Genomic DNA, 22669 nt, shown 5'->3' with positions numbered 1-22669 from the left:
CTATACTGTAGGAGCTGTTATTTTCGCGGGGGTTTTATTTTCGCGGATTTCGCGAATTGCCGATCGGCCGCGAATTTAACAACACGCGAAAATATTGACACATTTCTTAGTCAGTGCCAATGCCCCCAACAGCAAAGCTTTGCTATTGAAAACATCCTGCATATTGAGAAAATGGAGATATGCACCTCTATATGTACAAAAAAATAGGCTTAGAAAGTACAGTTAGTGATTCAAAAAGTTAGCTAGAATTTCACTTTTTTTAATTTCTCAAACAAAATCAGGGCCTAAACTATTTTCTAACATTATTTTATCAATATTTATACACTCACTGTAATATTAAAATGTATTTTCCATGAAACAATTTGATTTTATTGTCATCTGATTGACTCTTTACACACGTATGGGTAGCTATTTGCATACTCATTAATATTCATAAGTCACATGACCACTATTTGAAGGTGCCAACATTCTGTTCACAAAATTCCACAATTTTGCACTTTTTACCAACTTTTTGAAAAATGAATCGAACCAAACACAAATTCCAAAGATTGCTTAACCCTATAGATCCTGTGGCATGATGAATTTTTAGATCTAAAGGTTAAAAAAGTGAAATTTAAGCCACTTTTTCCACAATTTGTAACTGTTTTTACAGGGACATATTTATGTACAAAAGACATATCAGCATGGTAACTTTGAGGAGTGTAGATTTGCACATGAATTGCACTAGTTTTCCTTCTTTGAAATGCTGTGGAAATGTATTGTACATCTTCTTATCGCGAATTTAACAACCCGCGAAAATGTCGTGACCCCCGCGATTCGCGAAAAATTCTGTACGCGAAAATAACAGCTTTTACAATATATGTAAAGCGCTTTGAGCCATCGCTCTGCTGTATTCAGCACTATATAAAAAAGCCTCAATATTTTTCACGATTTGCCAAAGCTCATTAATCAAAATTTTTCTTTTGTTTCAGAAGCCAGAGATTGCTTGCTGATTTTTGGGTTGTTATAATGATCCATAAGAGTTCTAGAGTCACACTTCGCTTAAGATGAGCACGACGACATCCAGTAAAGATCCTGAGGTGAACACCTTCATCAGCTCTGCAGCAGTCATCAAGTTTTCAGGTGGCTCCGTTGGCACAGAAGAATGGACAGACTCCGAAGATGAGGGTGACGCAACGGATTCCAGGACGTCTGATGACCCTCAAAAATCCATCCTACGCAATAAGAACAAGACTGATGCTCCATCGGAAAACACCCTGGACAGCATGGAGAGGGACTACAGGGAAAGGACTAAAGAGGGCAGTGTTCATAGAGATGTTATTGCAAATGGAAATGTGAATCATAAAACTTCAGGAAACCTGATCCAGCCACAGGTATCAAATTTTCAAACGAACACAGATAGAGTTATAAAACAAGCCGCCAGTGATTCAAACTCGACATTTCGGTTGCAGCAGGGAAAAACAGCAGATTTTCAGAGTGGAACTTCCAAAAAGAGAATGGAAGACAATTTATTGCCAGAATCACCGTTTCCTGAGGTGGAGGTAGTTTCTAGAAGACAGGGGAGTTATGATGAGTCGCAGAATCCATTTTCAGATGTGCCTTGTGATGGTGAAGATGTACATATTCGAAATGGTCATCATAATGCTGGTAAGAAACAGAAGATTTGGCTTCTCTCTATTCCCCTTCTCTCATTGCTTCATCTACTGCCCTCATTTCATTTCTTACCATCCCTTGCATGCTTCATGTGGGGAGGGGGTCAGAAAAATATTTCAAAAAATTTTTTTGGTTAGTTATTGTCTAGCCAATTCACTTTGGTCATAAATACATGTCATTCTAGGTGGGGTTCCTTGTGAGTGGTCAGGCGCGGATCCAGGGGAAGCAAAATTAATATAATTTGTAATGTAAAAATGCCATTAAAACAGAGGTGTGGCTCCTCTGTTGAAAATGAAGACCTTTCTTTTGCTTGTCAATTTTTTTTGGATAAGAAATGCCCTGAATTGGTGATTGAAAACCTCTCTTTTTTTTGGGGGGGGGGCTTGTCAAAAATTTGCCCCCCCACCCCTTTTGGAAAGTCCTGGATCAGTCCCTGTGAGTGGTGATAACTTTTTTTTATTAAGTGCCCCCCAACTTTGGTAAATGTTGATCCTCTCCTGATGACGCATCATGCATCAATACTACAATGAGTGTACTGCTGATAGTAACAATAATATGATCAAATTGTAATTAGGAATATGATAATATCACAGCTTCTTTATCATATGCTGCATTGTCACTACAGCTTTCAACATGGCAAACAATAAAAAAAATTAAATTAATTGATGATCTTGATGATATATAATGCAATTTATCTATCAAATAGGTTCCAGGAATCATAGCTTTGATGAGAGGCATGACCATTCTTACTCCTATGACGCAGATTTAGATATCAGCTTGCCTTCAGAAGACCAAGATCTAGCTGAAATCACAAATGAAGACCTAGGAGTGGGACTCACTGAAAATCACTTCTCTCAGCCAGAGGTAATTATATCATTTCTTCATGTTATTTCACATGTTGCTTGCAAATGGTGAATACTTGCAGGAAACTTGGATTTCCTTATTTATGAAAAAATAATGTTTTATTGTTGTTTTATATTGGGGTTTTCCCAAAGGGTGTGAATTGTTTGTAATTATGGATTTTTTTTGTAGTTGTTGTTTTGGTTTTAAAGAAGGGCCTCAGAAGAATCAAGTATGGAATATTTCATTGTTACACATACATGTATCTTTGGTTTAGTATTGTTTAGGCTTGAGACAATCTTCGTTATCAATTTCAAAACCTAGTACCGGTATGCGTTTAATCTCTGAAGCAACAAATGCATTTATGCACTTGCAGATCAGATTTATTGTCTCTTGTTTACTAGTTTATGAGCTACTTGTTTACTAGTAATTTGTATTATATGTATTTTATATTAATGTTTGAACATGTTAGAACAGAAAGGGCATTATATGATATACAAATAATGAATGTTTATGAGTGCAATGGACAGAATACTTCATGAGGTGAAAGATGAAATTATCCATTCAACGAGGCGTAGCCGAGTTGAATGGATCATTATTTCATTTTTCACTGAATGAAGTATTCTGTCCATTGCACGAATTTAAAAACATTCATTATTTGGTTTATATGACACATAAAAATTGATTTTTTTTTTCTTGTGAAATTTATGAATTTCGATGCAAAACCTGCTCATGCAGTGCGAGTTTGGTCTGTTGATTGTTACGTCATTACAACATGCATATTTATTTGTCCATGAGCTGTTGGTGCGCGCGTGCAATGGACAAAGTCGTATGGATCCAAAATTGCACGATGAATGGATACAAAATTGCACGGTTGATGACGTCATTGCAAAATGGGCTGAATGAACGATATCAAACAACCAATCAAATCGCAAGGATCTATCTAGGTGTCATATAAAAGCCAATATGTGTTTATGTGTACAAACTCTACAACACAAAGTACACTTTATTTTACATTATAATGAATGCACTCTGCAGTGCCTTTAATCATATGATTGCAATCTAATCTATGAGGAAATCTGTGAGCTTAGATTGTGCATTGGAGTAATTGATATCACATCCATGTACACTGTATACGTATGATCTCATTAGTGGGTGTTTCTTTTCGTATGAGATATATATTATATATTATTTTGATAACATGTATTGAAATACTACTATTACTACTACTACTACTACTACTACTACTACTACTACTACTACTACTACTACTACTACTACTACTACTACTACTACTACTACTACTACTACTACTACTACTACTACTACTACTACTACTACTACTACTACTACTACTACTACTACTACTACTGCTGCTGCTACTGCTACTACTGCTACAACTACTCCTACTACTACATGTACTCCTTCTCCTCCTACCATTACTACTACTCCTACTATTATTACTACTACTACTGCTACTACTACTACTACTACTACTACTACTACTACTACTACTACTACTACTACTACTACTACTACTACTGCTGCTGCTGCTACTACTGCTACTACTGCTGCTACAACTACTCCTACTACTACTCCTACTACTACATGTACTCCTACTCCTCCTCCTACTACTACTACTACTACTACTACTACTACTACTACTACTACTACTACTACTACTACTACTACTACTACTACTACTACTACTACTACTACTACTACTAATACTACTACTACTACTATTTCTTCTACTACTACTACTACTACGACAACGACGACTACGAATACTACAACTACTACTGCTACTACTGCTGCAGCTACTACTGCAGCTACTTCTACTGCTACTGCTACTACTACTACTACTACTACTACTACTGCAGCTGCTGCTACCACTACTACTACTACTACTACTGCTACTACTACTACTACTACTACTTCTTCTTCTACTGCTACTACTACTACTACTGCTACTACTACTACTACTACTACTACTACTACTACTACTACTACTACTACTACTACTACTACTACCACTACTACTACTACTACCACTACTACTAGTAGTAGTAGTAGTAGTATTAGTAGTAGTAGTAGTAGTACTACTACTACTACTACTACTACAACTACTACTACTACTACTACTACTACTACTACTTCTACTCGTACAACTACTGCCACTCCTGAAATGCATTTTCACTTTTTTTTCTTACTATAATTTGTATTATTATCCTTTTCCCCTTTCCTTGTTTCTTCCTCTACTTTTTCCTTCCTCTACTTCTTTTTCCTTTTCTTCCTTTTCATTTTTCCCTTTGCCACCATCTCATGATCATATATTTTCAACTTTCAATTTATGCAAGTTTGCATAATGATTCACACAAACTCAAATTCCAAATATCACTGTTTCAGACATATACATCCTTGTTTAAGTATTCTGCTTTCTATCCTATAGGTATTGGTGATAAGTTACTTTCAGTCACCTCTATTGCTGGTATTGATTTCTGCACACAATATCTAAAGTGAAGAGTCTATTTATATCTAGATATGTCAAGTATATTACAATGATAACATATTTGCTATTCATAACATTGTACATTGAAAATTTACACTGAACACATTATGGCAGTAAAGATTTACATGAATGAAAGTATAATCTGTCTATAACTTTGATTTGAATTGTCTGCTCTTGTTCCAACCAATCAGGAAATAATAGATATAATAAAGGCATTATTAGCAAGACAACGGGATTTTATTATTATTTTATTCTTACACTATTCGATAGTCCCTTCCTCATTTAAAACCACCCCCCCCCCCCCCCCCCTCCCAAAAAAGTAGATGATTTTGGGAAATGAAAAAAAGTTTCACTGAATATTTATTCTTTTTCCTTTTTTATACAGGGTATTTTTGGATTCTCCCGCACAGAGGAGCTAGAATTAGCAATAGAGGAATGTAAAGAGTCAGTGAAGGCATCCCCAGAACACTCCGAGAACAGACGCAAGATGGTGGCAAAACTAGTACAACTCAGACTTAAACTACTCCAAATCAAAGTAAATACCTTCTCATTGTCTTCTTTAGAAAGCATTTGTTGCATTTTCAACTTATTGTGACCTTGATATATCAGTCACATTTTTCCATGCCGAATTAAGCTTGTGATATGTTTTATTTTGGGGTATACTAGTGTGTATGGACTGTACGCTTAGCTAATTCATCCCAATTTATTTTTCTGGTTGTTGGGGGGGGTCCTGTCTCTCATTTGAGTTGAAATTGAGGAAGTAATCACCCAAGGCTGCAAAATGCAACCTTCCTATATTTAAAAAAAAATCACCCAAATAAAACAAATATTCAGTGTTATTCACCTCTTCTGAGTTCAAATTTGGCTTTAAGTCAAACAAATTTCTGTGTTTTCGAGCGATCCGCCTTGGGTAGATTACTCTCATGTCCAGTTGATTTTTTTTTGTCTTAACACTTCTTCATTTTCATGATTTTTTTTGTTTTGTTCCGTCAGGAAGGGGATGAAGAAGAGGAGAAGGAAGATGTGAAAGTTGTTCTTGGTCATCGTTTCTATCGGATGCACGGAAAGAGTCTGAATGACCACTGTGAGGTCTGTCTGTCGGTCATCTGGGCTCTTCTCCAGACGTGGTACAAGTGTAGTGGTAAGTCGAAACCATGCTTTCAAGTTATTTCTTGTTAAAATCTCTTCATCTTCAACCTCTCCCCTTAACCCTAAAAGAGCTGGGTTATTGGGACCCATCTCCCAGCCGAGAGGGGGGGGGGGCGGATTCCACCCCCCCCCCCCCCCCCGAGATCTCGGCCGTCGATCGAACGAGTGTGTGATAAAATCTACAAGGCTGTATGATTATTTTTTCTGAAAAAAGATTTTCTTTTAATGAATTGATTATGCTAATTTATGCATGAAATTAAACATTTGCTCTAATTAACTTATTATGGACCCAAAATTACTATTTTTTTATTCACAGACTCTTTGTAGGATTCTAATCAAATGTACATCAAAAAAACTGTGGTATCGCCAATTTTCTCTTATGTATTTTATTGTTTTTTTATTTCTTATGTATTTCTCTGTTTTTTACTTTTTGTTTTTTATTGTTTTTTTGATGGAAATTGTTGCAGACTTAATTCTGATCATAAACAAGACAAAATTAATTGATTTTAACCAGTACAAGTAGAAATAATGATACATTTATGAATTTTGGCTAAATACACAATTTGCATTGGATTTGTACATGAATTCACATTTTTGAGCAATTTTGGGTCTGACATGCACTTACATAATATTGCGTAATTTCGTAACCGCGTTATCCGGCATCGCAAATTTGGTCTCAAAACTTGCGCGAAATTTGAAAGTAAAAAGTCAGTGAGCGGCTTGGTCAAAAAATTTCGTGCGACAGATTAATTGCGAAAAATGTCGAGAGTTGGTGGATTCTGCCCCCCCCCTGGGCCTTTTAGGACTAAAACTTGAAAAGCAATTTCTAAGATTTATTTGCTATTAAAGTTTTCATTTAATAATTATTTTTTCTTGCATGCTGCATTGTATTATTACAGATTAGATGTTTCTTTCATTTCTTGTCTAGAACAGAAAATAGACCAAATTAAAGATTTTAGTAATTTCTAACTTGGGATTTCAGTGGTATCTCACAGATTATATTATGTAATCTATTAGGTGTTCCTTTCTTATTAATTTGGATGCCCCCTCCCTAGCTATCTGTTTCATGCTCTACAATTTATATGTTGAAGCTCTTGAAGCAAATATCAATTTAGTCAAAATATAAATGTTTCAAAATATCACATACATAACAGTCATCAAAAGACAAATTAAATGTTTATAGAATTAGGCAATATGGACATTGAAAAATTATGACATCTAAAGATCAAGATAAAAGCTTTTACTGTTTACATATTTCATTATTACTTATTAATATAAGATGTATTTCCTTTTACCCTTGCAGAATGTAATTTTGGTTGCCATGGCAAGTGCCTTAATTTAGTCAAAAGAAAGTGTGTGAGTGCAAAGGTATGTATATTCTAACCTTTTTTTTATTTCTATTATTACATGTTTTTTAATGAATATTCCCTTCATTCTCACATTTCCAGAACCTGTTTTCATGTTTTGTTAAAGATATAATATGTGACATGAAAATGAAATGTAGCATTCATATGAAATAAGGGAAAGTGAAATGCTGTTACCAGGAAGATTATTCTCTTCCTGTTTTTCCCTTTCATTTCAAACCTATACATCCTTAAAAAATGGACTGTTCCTTATTTTGTTTTTAACTTTTATTATCCATTGTAAAAGACTGAGTGAAGGTAATTATGCACATATGCTTACGTATCATGTTTTCTTATCAAGTCTCCTTTATAAATTTCCTTCTTTTGATATCAAAATGTGAAGTAGTATGTGGCTAAAATATACATTACAAGGAAATATCACATTTTCATTCCCTGAATTCTGAAACAAAAAAATAAGCAATTTCTAGTTTGAATCAGTGTTCAATTTATTTTGTTTGAACACTTTTTCTTTTGTTTCTATTTGTTAAAATCTTATTTTGCTTTCTTTATATGAACAATTGGGTTCACTGCACTTTCATTGCAATTTGTCTTTCAAATTATACCGAGGACAGATTCTGGAACTTTTGTTGTGAATTCAGATTTTTTTCTGAAAAAAATTATATTATTTTTTCTATTATTGAAGGGAGTATTAAACAAAATGCTAAGTTCTGGAAGGTGAATATCTATGCCTGTTGAGATTTAGAAAAAAATAAGTCAAAAGAAATGTTTTAATATATTTTGCCCACTATGGAAGAGAGTACATCAATATCATGCGAATCTGACCATAAAAAAAGTTAGAGCCCTGTTAGATATATAAGTATTCAAGGTAGATGATATATCAAGATAATCATCTTACATTTTATAGAGAAATGCCAGTAGTTGCAGTAAACACTGATTTCATGAGAAAGTCTATAAAACCAGGCTTAATTTGCAGTATTTCATCGAGGATCTAGATCTGGTACAGTTACATAAACTGAACTTTCTGAAATCTTGAAATCTACGCTGAAAAATGTTCACATTGAAGATCACCAACACAGACAGGCACACGTGGGACAGTGTATTATCATTGCTGGAATAAAGACCCGATGGAAGTGACCGAATCCGCGATTATTTTGCTTATTTCTCAGCAATTACACAATTTCTTCCAGAATCCTTTGGCACATATTTTTTATTCATACAAACAGACACTTGGGTGTTCATTATATTAGATTCTGTAAAAAGTCATTTTGAGATCGTTACTAATACTGGAATTTATCTTTAACGTTTTTGTAATAAGTACTTTCACATGTCATGAAGGAATGAAAAGAAATTTTGTTGTGCACGCAGATGTATCAAAGCAATATTGAAGTTTTTTTTCTTTTTATTTTCATCCAAGGTTTCTCGGCTATGTTTTGATCTCAATATTTGTCCAGAGAAAGGTCTATCACCTCAAAACTATAGGTGTGCAGAATGCAGGGCGCCTCTTGCCTTCAGTAAGTCTCGACACATTTCTTATACAGTGTGTCTCAGAAAAAAGAGATCCCTTTTGAGAGAGAGAGAGAGAAATCACAATCATTGAATATGTTATGATTTTGAATTTGAAAGTATAAGTGAGAGTGAAACTTCTATTGTTTTGTCTAAGACCCAATTCTTTGTGAATCATTTTTGCATGACAGATTTCAGATGATAAATGTTACGCATGTTAGAAGTCTTAATCTTCATTAATTTTCATTATTTTGTGTTAGAAACTAAAGCCCTGTAAACTTCTGATTTACCCATCCATAACTTAAACAAGGCTGCTAGATGCAACTCCTATCTTGATCTCTTCCAGGTAGCCTGAGACTATTTGACTGCATTATTAACTTTTTTGGCAAATATAAACTGATATTTCATAAAATATATAAATATCATTGTTTTCTATTATTTTCAGGTGGAACACAGTCGGAGCCTAGGCTGTGTGATTACAGTGGTCTGTATTATTGTAGCCTGTGCCATTGGAATGACCTGGAAGTAATACCAGCAAGGGTCATTCATAACTGGGACTTTGAACCAAGAAAAGTAAGTCATTACGGTGCTAGTGAATGTGGTACCGATGAGGATCAGGACAGGGGCGGATCCACAATTTTCCAAGGGGGGGGGGGCAAATTTTTTCGGAGGAAAATTTTGACAAGCAGAATAAAGGCAAGGTCCCACCTCTGTTTTAATGGCATTTTTACATTACAAATCTTAATTTTGCATCTCAAAAGGGGGGGGCACATGCTCCTCCCCCCCCCCCCTGGATCCGCGCCTGATGATGTTGGTGATCTTGATATACATGTCTGCTCAGTGAAGCTTTGCTCCAAGTTGAATTGCCAATTTTAGTTCATTCTACATATTACCTTCTGTTTTGTCTGGACTCGTCTCAAACTCGGTCAAAGCTCGAGTTTAGTCGGTTTGCTTTTCCTAGCAAGTATGTGGGTTCTTTGCATGATGATATATGTCCTGTTTTTGAAGTAAAAAATGCCATCAACACCATCAGAAAGAAATAACTAGATTCCATTCTTTTTTTCTCCCAAAATCAAAGAAATTTTTACCCTTAATTTTTTTATTGAAAGTACCTCCAAAAGGAACAAATTCCTTTAGGTGAAGATTTAGAAGCAATTAGAGCAATCATTAGATGTTCATAACATATGTATGCTGGATATATTATGTGTGTTCCAATGTTACCCAATGTGTTGGTTGTATCTGTTCATGTCTGTTATTAACAGCTCCTTTATTTTGCAATGAAATTGAATGATTCCTGTATCTTGTCAGGTATGTCGGCAATCTAAACAGCTTCTCAAACTGATGTGCAGCAAGGCTGTTCTTAGAATTCAAGATCTCAATCCTTTACTCTTCAACTATGTCGAGGAACTCAGCCAGATCAAGGTCAGATCTAAAGCTCATGTTGACTCAATCCATACAATAAAACAAACAAAAGAACATTCTCAGCACTGTAAAAAATATAATTTGGTGCCTTATAAAAGACCGATATAATGTGACATATATGTTTCAAAGCATCTTAAATTATTCTAATATTATACTCTCCATACTTTTCTTTGTGAAATAGAACACCAATCCTTTCAAAACCATTGTCATGTTTATATGAAATGTTTCTGTTTTTCTTGATATTTAGAATTTGGAATAATACATAACATAATTGTTTTTCTCAAACTAACATCATTAACAGCATTCTATCACTCAGAACTTCAGTCTGACTGTGAATAATTAGTATGTAGATAAGTTAAGCAAACTGGACGGATCTTATTTTGCTTCACATAAAGTATAATATCTTATACACTTCTCATCAGGCAATGTAGTGCCTAGCCAAACGGACAGTTTGGATATAATTGTATGCTTGTTATTTGATTCATAGTTTGAATACCGTTAAAAGATTAAATTGGAATGGTGAATTATATTTCAATCAATGTTTGCCTCACAGAAACTGAGGGAGGAGATTCTGATCATGAAGGTTTACTTTCTTTCTTGCCGAAGAGCCTTGGAACAAAAACTACTCAAACAAGTAAGTTTGTCCTGCATTCCACTATGAGGGGTATATACTGTTCATTTAATAGACTTATTTCTTTTGAAATTCATCTTTTTGTTTTTATCTTCATCTTTGTATTTCATCTGTGGATCCATTTGGATTTTGCGATTCCACGTGATTATACCCTCTACAAGATTAAAGGGATGCTGCGAGCTGAGAACAATATGATTTAAACAGATAAAGAAAAATCAGACAAACAAAACACTGAAAATTTGATCAAAATCAGACTAGGAATAACAAAGATATGGCATTTTAAAGATTTGCATTATTCCGGTGAAACATTGCTAGGCATGTCTTCATGAATATCTAGTGAGCAACTTGATGTTATATCCCACTTTTTCTTTTGTATTTTATTGTATGAAATTAGGTTTATTCAAATGTTTTCTTCCAAGAACTTAAAAAATTGGATTTAGTGCATTACATATTCATTTCTGCAACTTATTTCATTATAAAGAAGAGACATTATTCACACATATGAAAATATGAAACAATTATGATTTCTTGTATTAACATAAGAAAAGAGAAAGTGGGGATGTGACATCATCGGCCCACCTAATGAATATTCATGATGATATGCATATAACTATTTTCACAAAATATTGCTAAACTTTAAAATTCATTAACATGGTTGTTTGTTATCCGATTTTGATGAAGTTTTCAGCATTTTGCCCTGTGAATTCTACTTCATAAGATATAAATATTTTCAGCCCTGGGTACCCCGTGATAAAATTTGATAATCCAAATGATCTCATTGATATAATTCGTGTGTAGGAGGTGTAAGCTATTCCTTACTGGCTGATGTGCAGTGTTCTCGCCAGAAAAAAATTCACCCATGTCGGGGACTTTTGCTGCCACTCCGGGGGGTGGGTGCGGGAGGGGGGTTCACCCCTCCCGCGCGGAAGCGACGGCCTTTTCATGAAATAGAGACGCCAAGGGAGCCCCATTGTGGCGTATTTTTAAGTCCACACAAATGCACATAAATGCTAGGCCTGGGAGTAAACATCGATTGATCAAATGGTTCGATTGGCATGCCGCCAATCACCAATCGATAAGCAAAATTTACACAAATCGAATGTTCGGCAGATCCCGATTATGACATTGGGAGAACTCAAATACCCAAGTAATAATAACAAAATGACAAGAAAACAATGATGACACTTCATACAGGTTTAAAAATTATGTTACCGAGATAATTTTTCAAAAATAATCAATGATTGTATTACATTCACAGTTACACACCAACATGAAAGCGCTCCGAATTTTTTTTAATCCTACCCAACCTTGCCCTCGATACACAAAATGAGTTCATTGTCTGCGTCAAAGACCTTATAATATATTACTAGACCGAAAGCTGCGCGCGCGTTCAGCACAAAACAAATGAGATTAGGCTCCGCCTACCGCGATCATTTGAAGACAAAAATAAGCCCCCATTGACATTCATGAGCGTAAATATATTCATATTCCGCCCTTTTCATTGGCTAAGAGCGTCATTAATACGCGATTTCCCCGATTCTTTGTCATCGATACTAGTGGTATCGTGTTACAGAAGTAATTATTCATTTGACCTCATTACGTCATCTAATTTATTCATTCTGAACCCGAATCTGAAACTTTTCTTTCCACACAAAAATGGACCTACGAACACTCCGGTGAGTACGTATAAATTGATATAACCACATGAATTCAGTGGACTATTTACAAATTTCACACAGTATTTTGTGATCTCAGGTTATTTCTCTACCAAATTAGAGAGTTTGCTATCATTTTTCTGTTAAAGGAAAGCAGAATTTGGTCTTTGAAATTGAAGTTAGATTGTCATCGTCGCCCAGTGCAGCCTGTATGTTGCTTGCAGTGTTGCGGTTATGCCGCTGTGTTAACCACATGTATTTTGTATGGGCTCCTAGCCGATTGGTCATCGAGAAAATTTCGGGCCGGTTTGGTTCATTTCCAATTAACAAGGACTAACCCATGATTGATTAAATCAAGAAGAATGAAGCTTCTTTTTGTATACTGTAACGTTAGATCTAGAGGGAGATCTGCATCTATCTTCAGTAGATCGAAACCCAGTCAGGAATAAACTGTGAAGTGGAGTGTGGATGAAGATATATTGCCTGTCATTGTGTCAATCCTCACTTTCAGTTTCAGATATCAAATTTATTTTGCATAACTTCAGGCTTCTGCATTTAGCCCCCATAGGCGGGGGGACATGTCCCCCCTAAATTTTAGGTGGGGGGACGGTCCCCCCTAAATTTTTTTGCTACCTTTTTTTTTTTTTTTTTTTTTTGCTTGTCAATTTTTTTCCCTGCGTCCCCCCCTAAATTCACGTGGACCCCCATTGAAACGTGTGTTGTCCCCCCTAAAATTTTTTTTGGAGCACATGTCCAATTTTTTTACATGTGTCCATCCCGAAATTTCAGGTAGACACCCCAAAATTTTTTTTCCTTCCGCCGCCAATGTTAGCCCCCACCCATTTTAACTTATTGTTATTGGGTCTATAGTTAGACTCTGTCTTAGAAATAACTAGGCCTAGACCAAAAGCTTCAGTCTCTCTATTTTGGTTGTTCCGCTGAACTGTGTTGGCTCACTCACAAATAGTTAATGTCAGAAATTGTTGAATAAATCCCCAGAAACGACGGTTATTCCTGTAGAGGTCTATAAGAAATAATATGCTGCTCTGCATGTTTGTCTTATTATCAATAGGCTAGATCTAGGACCTAGATCTAGATAGGCCTAACGTTAAATCTAATTTCTAACTTGGTTAGAAACCAGCAACTAGTGTTGCTTCTTATTATTATAGACTTAGATCTACGGTACTTTACTTTTATTTATCGATGCTTTCTAATTCTAGGCCAACCTAATTCAAATCTAGTCATCTAAATTATACTTTCCCAACCCGCGACACTTACCCCAGGCCCAGGGCTTATGATCTAGGTCTGTAATTTAGGCCTAGGTCTGGGCCTAAACGACTCCATTTACATGTAGGCCTACGAGTATGTCTGTCAGTGTCAGTGGACCAAGGACTAGGCCCTAGATCTAATCTTGGTCAATAATGGCAATGAAGTTTAAACTTTTAGCCAGGAATAAAAGTCAGACATCAAATCCATATAGGTCCTAGGCCTAGATCTCAGTTTAGAACCAAAGCTTTACTTTCTAGGTCTAGATAGATCGAGAGTCCATCGTTACTATCTAGATCTAGACCTACGAGTAATTTAGATACGCGAATGCTGTTGCACAGCTCTGAGTCTTGGACTAGATTTTCATTTTCTTACAAATAGATCTAGACCCAGTGCATGAGATGAAATTAAAAGATGCAGATTTTTTTTTTTTGGGGGGGGCAGACATTTGAAAAAATTTTGAGAAACCTAAAATTCAGAAAGCGAGGGCCAGAAGTAACCAATATTACCTATGGCCGTTTTGTGCATTTTCTAAAATAAAATTGAAGGATGTCATGCAATTCTTTTTTTGATGAAGGTTTTCACATTTCAGCTCTTACCCAAATCCCTCCCCTATACAAACGGCCATGAAAAGCTAGTTAGTGATTATTTTTGATAATGGAGGTTGTTCACATTTTTTTGGCAACAAATAGACCTGCCTTTGAAAAACCCATTTCAATTTTGTTTTTAGATTATAGTTATTGTCGTTTTTAATTACAGATCAAAATATTCTGTGCAACAAAACATATCAACTTTAATTCTGTCTATTCATATAATTTACATATGTTAATTTATATATTCATATTTACAAGAAATCTCTGTCATTTTTTCAAAGAGTACATGTAGTTAGAATGGAGAGTGGTATGTAAACTGCAGAGAACATGTTTAAGTGATATAGAAGTACAAGTTTATAATTAGTAGAAGTAAGATTTCCTATGGTATGTGTTGAAGAAACATATATATGCATAGTCTCACTTTTCTTAAAACATTTGTTTTATAAATCATGACAATTTAATTGATTTTCTTTCTCTATTTTTTTCAATCTGCAGGACTGGTGTAACAGATGTTTTCATTCAAGTAATCCAACTATTCAACATTGAAGACTTAGGAACCACGTGATGAAGATGGAAAAGGTTTTTTTTCCAAGTCCAATTTAAAAAAAAATTATTATCACAACCCAAATTCATGACGTATGAAATTTCTTATTGATTTTCATTAAAATTGGTCGCAAAGAGAGAAGCTATAAACATACAAATAGGAGCAGCGGATTGAAGTTGCTTGAAAGTGGGGGGGGGGGGGGCACAGGGAAAATGCTGTTTTATGTGAAATTTTTAAAAAGTTGCGAGCGAGCAAAATTTTGACATTTTAAAAACAAATATCCAATTTTGTGATAGATTTCGACAAAATATTCAAAATGATATATTTCACCCTTTGCTTTCCTTTTTCTTTTTTTCTTGGTCGTGATTTTTTTTTTTTGGGGGGGGGGCAAGAGCATTGGCGGCGGAAGGCAAAAAATTTAGGGGGGTCAACCTGAATTTATCCACCTAAATCTTAGAAGGGACCACAATAATTTCCAGCAAGAAAAAGGTTGTCAACCACAATTTTAGGGGGGCCACAATAATTTTAAGGGGGGGTCTACCTGAATTTAGGGGGGACGCAGAAAAAAAAATTGACGAGCAAAAAAAAAAGATGCGAAACTGCTTATATACCCCACTCACATGAATTATTAAACTTAATGCACACAGTATTTCCTTCAGAAGTATATCATAGAAATTAAAATATTGTTTTCTTGTTTCAAAGGGCACTCGTCATGGTGACCATAAAACAGATCCTTCTCAAGTGAAAGGGGCACAGAATAAATTCTTTAGGAGCACTTTTCTTGGGTAAAAGGGGACAGTTATTCAAGTAAGGGCACTTTCAAGAAGGCGAGGGGGCACTTTTGGCTCTCAGATGGAAGGGCACAGAACACGTGGGGGGGCATTTTTGGGTAAAAAAATGCATATAAGGAAGAGCACTAATTGGTATTACCTACAACAGGTTCTCACTTTGTGATGGGTCATTTTCTTGCATAAAAAGGCACTTTTCAGTGCTTCAAAAATTAGGGGAAATTGTGCCCCCCCCCCCAGCATACAAACACAAATTTCTTTTGGTTCAAACTATTAACATACGCTTAAGAAAAAGGTAAAGCTTAATCCTCTGATAATTTCTGGATAATTAATAAAATTCACCACTAACCAGAGAATTCCTTCATGTCTTTCATTTGTGTTCATATAGTATTTGTACAGAACTAACTGAATGAAAGGGATTTGGAATTGGCAAAATTCAAAATGAGACGGAGATCGAGAGAGGGAAAGAGTGATGAGAAGTGGGTTGAAAAGAGATGAGAAAGAAATGGAGGGGCACATAATTATGAAGAGATAATTTAGAGGGGGTGGTGAGAGAGCTGATGTTGGAAGTAGGAACAAAAGGGGTGGAAGAGAAATAAGACGAGATTTTTGGAAACCAGGAGACAGATAACAAGTGGGAAAATTAGAAGGAAATATATGAAAAGTTAAGTAGCAAAAGGGGCTAGGGCCACTCCAAGAAAATAATTTTTTTAATTCTCCCATATTGCAATATTCTTATGCGAAAATGGATTTTCATGATACCCTACCATTAGAAATTAAAAAATTGGGTATAAAAGAAATCTACTTATCTTCATATTTTTTAAGATATTATTTTCCAGAAAAATTATGTATGGACCTAACCCCTTTTGAAAAAAGTGAATTTTCTTTTTTTAGTTCACTTTTTTAATGGAATTTCAGCTTTTTTATGGTATCATCTTATAGAGCTACTAAAAATCAATTAAGACATAAAAATCAAATTTATTTAAAAATTGACCTAACCCCTTTTAAAAGTGAGCTCTTCATATGTAGGAGAAAGGTGGCACAAAAGAACATGAGTGGGAAAATGATTAAATGAAAAAAAAAACAGAGTAAGAAATGCTGGAGAATAAAGGGGACAGGAAACATATTGAGCATGATAAACTGGGGCCCGTTTCATCATGAGTTACAAGTACTAGTATGGTAACTACGAATACCAATCATAATCAAGGTTCCCACGGTTATCACAATAATAGCGATGTTTAAATAGCTCAGTGTAATTCATTATGAAACGGACGCCAGAAGAAAGCAGGCACGGGGATCCATGAAGATTTTAATTTTTTTTTACTTCTCCAATAATTTTAACAAGAAATTACTCTTTTAGTGGTGAAAGTTATTTTTTCAGTATTCATACTCAACCAGTGAAAATGAATACCATCATTGTAATAACCATGATTTGCCCCCACCCCCAATCCCACCTTTTTACCTAATCGCGACTTGATCTACTCTTTTCATCTTCCCTTTTAGAATTAGCATAGGCTTTTAAGACGCAATACAATACAAACATTGTTTTGTTTTTAAGTGATATCGCTTGTGATATCGATACTTTATAAAGCGCAACGTATCGCTCAGATTTGCGCTTGCTTGATTCGCTGAATCCTTCGCGTCACGAGCGCGTAACAAAATGAATACATTAATAAATTTGCCAAGTTGACCTTTGTCATTGCGCTGGTGTACGTATTGTCTAATACATGTACAAAACCACAGTTGACGAGGGAGCATCTTACGAAATTAATATTAATGGGGGCTTATTTTAGCTTCTAATGGATTAAACAAAATGGCGGTAGCTTCGGGGTCCTGGTCTGCGTGCACAAAACAATAAGAAAACACACAACCAAGCTCACTTGAGCTGATTGGACCTTCGGATAGCCAATGAAACTTTTGGGGAAACAAAGAAGAAGGCAGTGGTTCCCTTATTAGGAGAGGTCATGACTTCAGAAATAAATTGACCCCTCCCCCATCTGTGTGTGTGTGAGGGAGAGCTAGAGAAAGATAAGGGTGGGAGCCGGAGAATTCCTTCGTTTCAAAACAATAATGCAACCTTTTTTCTATCCCCCTCACACAATGAAAACTACATTCCAACATGCGCCCGTCTTCACCGGTACTTTCTCGACTAGTCTCCAAAAATAGACCCAGTTATACATGTAGGTTCAAATGATAAAAAATCGTAATTTTATAAGGTATTTCAAATTAAATATTTTGCAAAATATTTTTTTGAAATACATGTGTAGAATCGTGGGCAGTGCCACAAGTGGGGGCGGGGACATGGTGTGGGCAAGGGATGAAATTGTTCAAGAAATGCTCCACCTGGGGTCAGTCTCAAAGAATAGTTCATGAATGAGTTGTTTACATCTTGGGATTTGGACTTTGCACTGGCTGATCTGGGCTGATTCATTCATATGCAGGGGTGTGGCACTTGGAGGGATGCATGCATAATACCAGAGTACCAGCATGGATTTAGGAAGGATTTTCATTGGAACAATAAACTGAAAGTTTTAATCTCATTTCATGTAGTTTCTTTTGATATAAATATCATGGAGAAGGGGAAAAAGGTCCTACTTTCATTTATTCTAAACATGTGACTTTGATGGAGATTTCACCATAAAGTAGGTCAACTATTGTGACTTAAAAGACCTGATTCCCGACGAACAATCGAATCATTCGATTATTTTTTCAGGAAATAAGTGAATGGTAGAAATAACAATCGTCCCAGGCCTAACATCCATGCACCATAGCGGTCACGCACAGTTCTCAAACTCCTTTGCTATTCGTTCATTGTGTGCAGAGAGGGCGGGATAAAATGACAAACACAGTACAACTCCTTTGCTATTCGTTCATTGTGTGTATAGAGGGCGGGATAAATGACAAACACAGTACAAGTACATGTTCCTTGTATATACAATGCATTTATTCCAAGTTCCACTCCCATCATATCAGTAAGCGCAGCTACCGGTAGGTCATGGAGCATAGCCGGTGTGATGTGCGGGGCAGACGGGGGAATAGTCAACGGAACGACCGTACCGTGCCGTCATATGCCCGCAGTAGCAGCCGCGAGCTAGCTGGGCGCCTTGCCACTTTCCTAGCCGTAGTTGGCCTGTAAGTGGTCTTAAGTTGGTGGGACTTCGGCGCAACCCGATAAATGAAGTTGCTATCACTAAGATGAGTTCATGGAGTGTATTATTTTTTTCTGAATATTTCCATTTAATTTTTCCACGCATGTCGCTGAAATTTTACGCATGGTTCCACTTGGTCTCCATTTCCGCACGCATGGTGTTTGCACCATGCGTGTTATACACTGGCGAGAACGCTGCTGATGTGAAACCATCCAAAAGATTTTTGCACAGGCTGTCAGCTATAGCTGTAAACACCTCATTTCTCGGACTTTATTTCCTCCAACCCCTTATATCCTGTCAGGATATTGCAGATAATCCATATTCTTGTTTGTGAGATTCATTTAGGTTTACAAATAACTGTCTGAAAGAGGTATGCTAAGCTATTTATGTAATAGTTAAGGTGATGTTAGTCCTGAAAATCAGTTTTCTAAAACTATTAAATGGCATTTATATTTGTATTTCATTTTAATTTATTCATTTTTTTGATGTAGTCAGAAAGAGTTTTCATTGTATTTTGATTGTATTTAGGTTTGTAAGATTTTTAAAGTTCATTTAATTTTGCTCATTGGAAAATCTCACAATAACATTTCTTATTTTTGATTTAGCATACCACCATGCATAAACTACAAAAACTAGGTACTCTTTAACGTTGTCTTTGATTGTCATCTCATTTCCATTGGCTATTAATTGAAATCACCCATGTTTTACCCTTTTATTATTTAGCTCCAGATCAGACCTCACTTTGTTGAGAACAGTGATACCTATTCCCTCCAAGATCTTATAGATACCGAAGAAGGCAATCTGCTCTCCGAGCTAGCTACAATACATGGAGACTATGCAGTTCACATACGAGTTGACTGCCAGGTAAATTTCTAACTTCACTATCAAGAATATTAATTTAGACATTGTTTGGGAGACAGGTGGGCCTAATAGGAAAGTGGCTAACTGATGATTGAATGGTTAAAAAAAGGATGTTATATTAAAGTAGAATCATTGTTTCGAGGTGGTAGTAGATTTACTAGACTTCAGTATATAGAACACAATGGGGATACTAACAATATGTAAACAATAATTATACCCACTTAAAATATGGTAGGTAAATGGGATTCTCAGATTTTAGATTGATTGGTTTTAATGGAAGTCATATGAAGATTTAATGGGTCTTTTCCAACCAATCTTTTCTGACTATGCAAAATATAAATTTTGCCACCTTTGTGCCTGTGAAAGTGTTTGAAACAGTTTGTGACACCGTGCTTTGATTGGGAATGATATTTTTATATCAATTTTCTAGGAAGATTGATGGCAGTTGAACCAAATCTCTTAAACATTTTGTTTTATTTTTGGGTAGAATCCTTGATATTAAGAACACAACTTAATGGAACATCCAGTGGGAGTAACGCCTGTAACGAGACATGTTAAAATGAACAGTTGAATCTGATTATTTTGACATGTATGTAGATGTGGTTAATTTTTGTGGTGTTTGTTTGATGTGCTCATGTAAGATTGTGTTTTTATGAACAGAAGTCGCCTGATTTTGCATGCATATTACTTGTTCTCATTCAAATGAGATTCAATTATCAAGCTATGGTATATGTAGCTTTCAATAATCAATGATGATATTCTTCTTTTATGTAGCTCTTCCTATATTGCCACCTTTACTCTGACATATATACTATTGGATAAAATATTTTGGATTGATGTTATGGTTAAAGATAAATGCCAGTTGTAACGATTTCAAAATGAGTTCGTACAGAATCCAATGTAATGACCACCAAAGTGTCTGTTTTTGAATAAAAAATATGTGCCAAAGGATTCTGGAAGAAATTGTGTAATTGCTGAGAAATCGGCAATGAAGCACAGGATTCGGGTCAAGCGTCAGGCCGACATTCAAAGCGATAATAATACACTGTCCCATGTGCCCTTATTTGTGTTGGTGATCTTCAGTGTGTACATTTTTCAACGTAGATTTCTCAAAGTTTATTTTATGTAACTAACTGTACCAGATTTAGATCCACGATGATATAGTAATACTTAAACTTGGTTTTACTGACTTTCTCGTGAAATCAGTGTTTACTGCAACTACTTTCATTTATCTTTAACATCAATAACCTATTTTTATTTTGTCTCCTTTGTCTTTCAGATATGTCAAGGCAAGGGTTTTATATGTGAGATATGCAATTCCGATGAGATTCTGTTTCCGTTTGATATGATAGCTACGTTGTGTGCCAACTGCTCAGCCGTCTACCACAGGTAAAATAGAAGTATGCTGTCTTCAACAGTTTTATACTGTGTATTCACTTTCACAAAGATATAGTCCTCACAAACTTTCAACTTCATTATACAGTATGAATGAGACAAAGAAATAAAATCAAGAAAGTTAAGGCTCTATCGCAACGTAGTTACAATTGTTATTGAGAAATTACAAGTATTATTTCATAATCATAATAATAGCAAATGAAATTTAATTTAAATGCTATATGCAATAGCGCCAGGTGTAGCTGATAAGAGAATTGATCCATAGCTGATTGTCAACAAAGCAGAGTGATCGGGGAAGTTGACTGTTCTTCATGTAACTGTATTTATAGATTTGCTGGCAGTCATGCATTAAAAGCATTTTTTTAAGTTATGGAAATGTAAGTATTTCTTTTAGGTATTTCACAGTTGAAATTAAGCCCATGTCAATTCGCCAAAATATGAAATTTCTAAATGAAGGCAATCTTAAGGCCTGGTCCCACTGGCCAACAGACACAAACGTATTCATAACGGATACAGCAGACAAGTAAAATTTCGGGTTGGCTCCATCCATTTTCATCCGCTCCAGACAATGGACAATATGAAAGAACAATTAAATCACAGTGGACGGAACCTCGATGGATATATAGCGTATCAAACATGTATGCAAAGAGTGCACAATGGATACATAAGGTTTTCCAATGGATGGCAAGATTCTTTTCCGTTTTACATCCTCTCTGCATCCGTAAGTGCAGTGGGACCAAGCCTTTAGGAGGTAAACGAAAATTAAAAGGGAATTATGTAAAAAAAATTTTTTTACAACCAATACCTTGTAGCAAATGTGCTTGAAAACACACCAAAAATGTGCTAAGGGCTGGGAATATTGATACAGATGAAAGCAATATCACTTTCCCATTTACTCAAAACTAGTGCTTTGTTATTCCAGTGTATTTTGCAAACCGGCCCCCGACAGCCTTGCTCCCATCAGGACGTGGTGGGTGTGTCATAAAGCTGTGTGTAAGTTAGGAATAACTCAACACACATGTGGGCCCTGTCTTACAAAGATTTATGATTGATCTGATCCACCTTAACGGGATGGAAATCCATCAATGTCATAATTTTTTATACAGGAAATTTGCACAATATCCTTTGTAAACAAAGAGAAGCATACAGAATTTTCAAGAAAACAATGAAGGTATGAATATGCAACATAATTATGTAGGAAATATTTTGAACAAACATGCATTTTAGATGTTGACGTTGCTGGCTTTCCATAGTTGTGATTGAGCAGATCAATTGTAACTCTTTGTGAGACAAGGCCCAGGTGATCCTTTCTTGTGCCATGTGAGATATCCCCATGTTACTGAC

General features: G+C 35.7%; 1 protein-coding gene across 1 annotated transcript in view; it reads left to right on the top strand.

Annotated features, from left to right (window-relative positions):
• LOC121407825 (differentially expressed in FDCP 8 homolog) overlaps nt 1-22669 on the top strand; it is a 28932-nt gene that overhangs the window by 5141 nt on the left and 1122 nt on the right. Inside the window, exons 2-12 of the mRNA XM_041599056.1 lie at nt 972-1647; nt 2360-2517; nt 5391-5540; nt 5999-6146; nt 7458-7522; nt 8933-9029; nt 9467-9594; nt 10330-10443; nt 10997-11077; nt 19793-19933; nt 21210-21319. Of these exons, the coding sequence (XP_041454990.1) occupies nt 1047-1647; nt 2360-2517; nt 5391-5540; nt 5999-6146; nt 7458-7522; nt 8933-9029; nt 9467-9594; nt 10330-10443; nt 10997-11077; nt 19793-19933; nt 21210-21319 (1793 nt within the window). The 5' untranslated portion in view covers nt 972-1046. The remainder of the gene's footprint in view (nt 1-971; nt 1648-2359; nt 2518-5390; nt 5541-5998; nt 6147-7457; nt 7523-8932; nt 9030-9466; nt 9595-10329; nt 10444-10996; nt 11078-19792; nt 19934-21209; nt 21320-22669) is intronic.

Source organism: Lytechinus variegatus, chromosome 2, assembly GCF_018143015.1.
Source record: "Lytechinus variegatus isolate NC3 chromosome 2, Lvar_3.0, whole genome shotgun sequence".
NCBI classification, from domain to species: domain Eukaryota; kingdom Metazoa; phylum Echinodermata; class Echinoidea; order Temnopleuroida; family Toxopneustidae; genus Lytechinus; species Lytechinus variegatus.
Note: the sequence above shows the minus strand (reverse complement) of the source record. Positions and strands in the feature narration are given on the sequence as shown.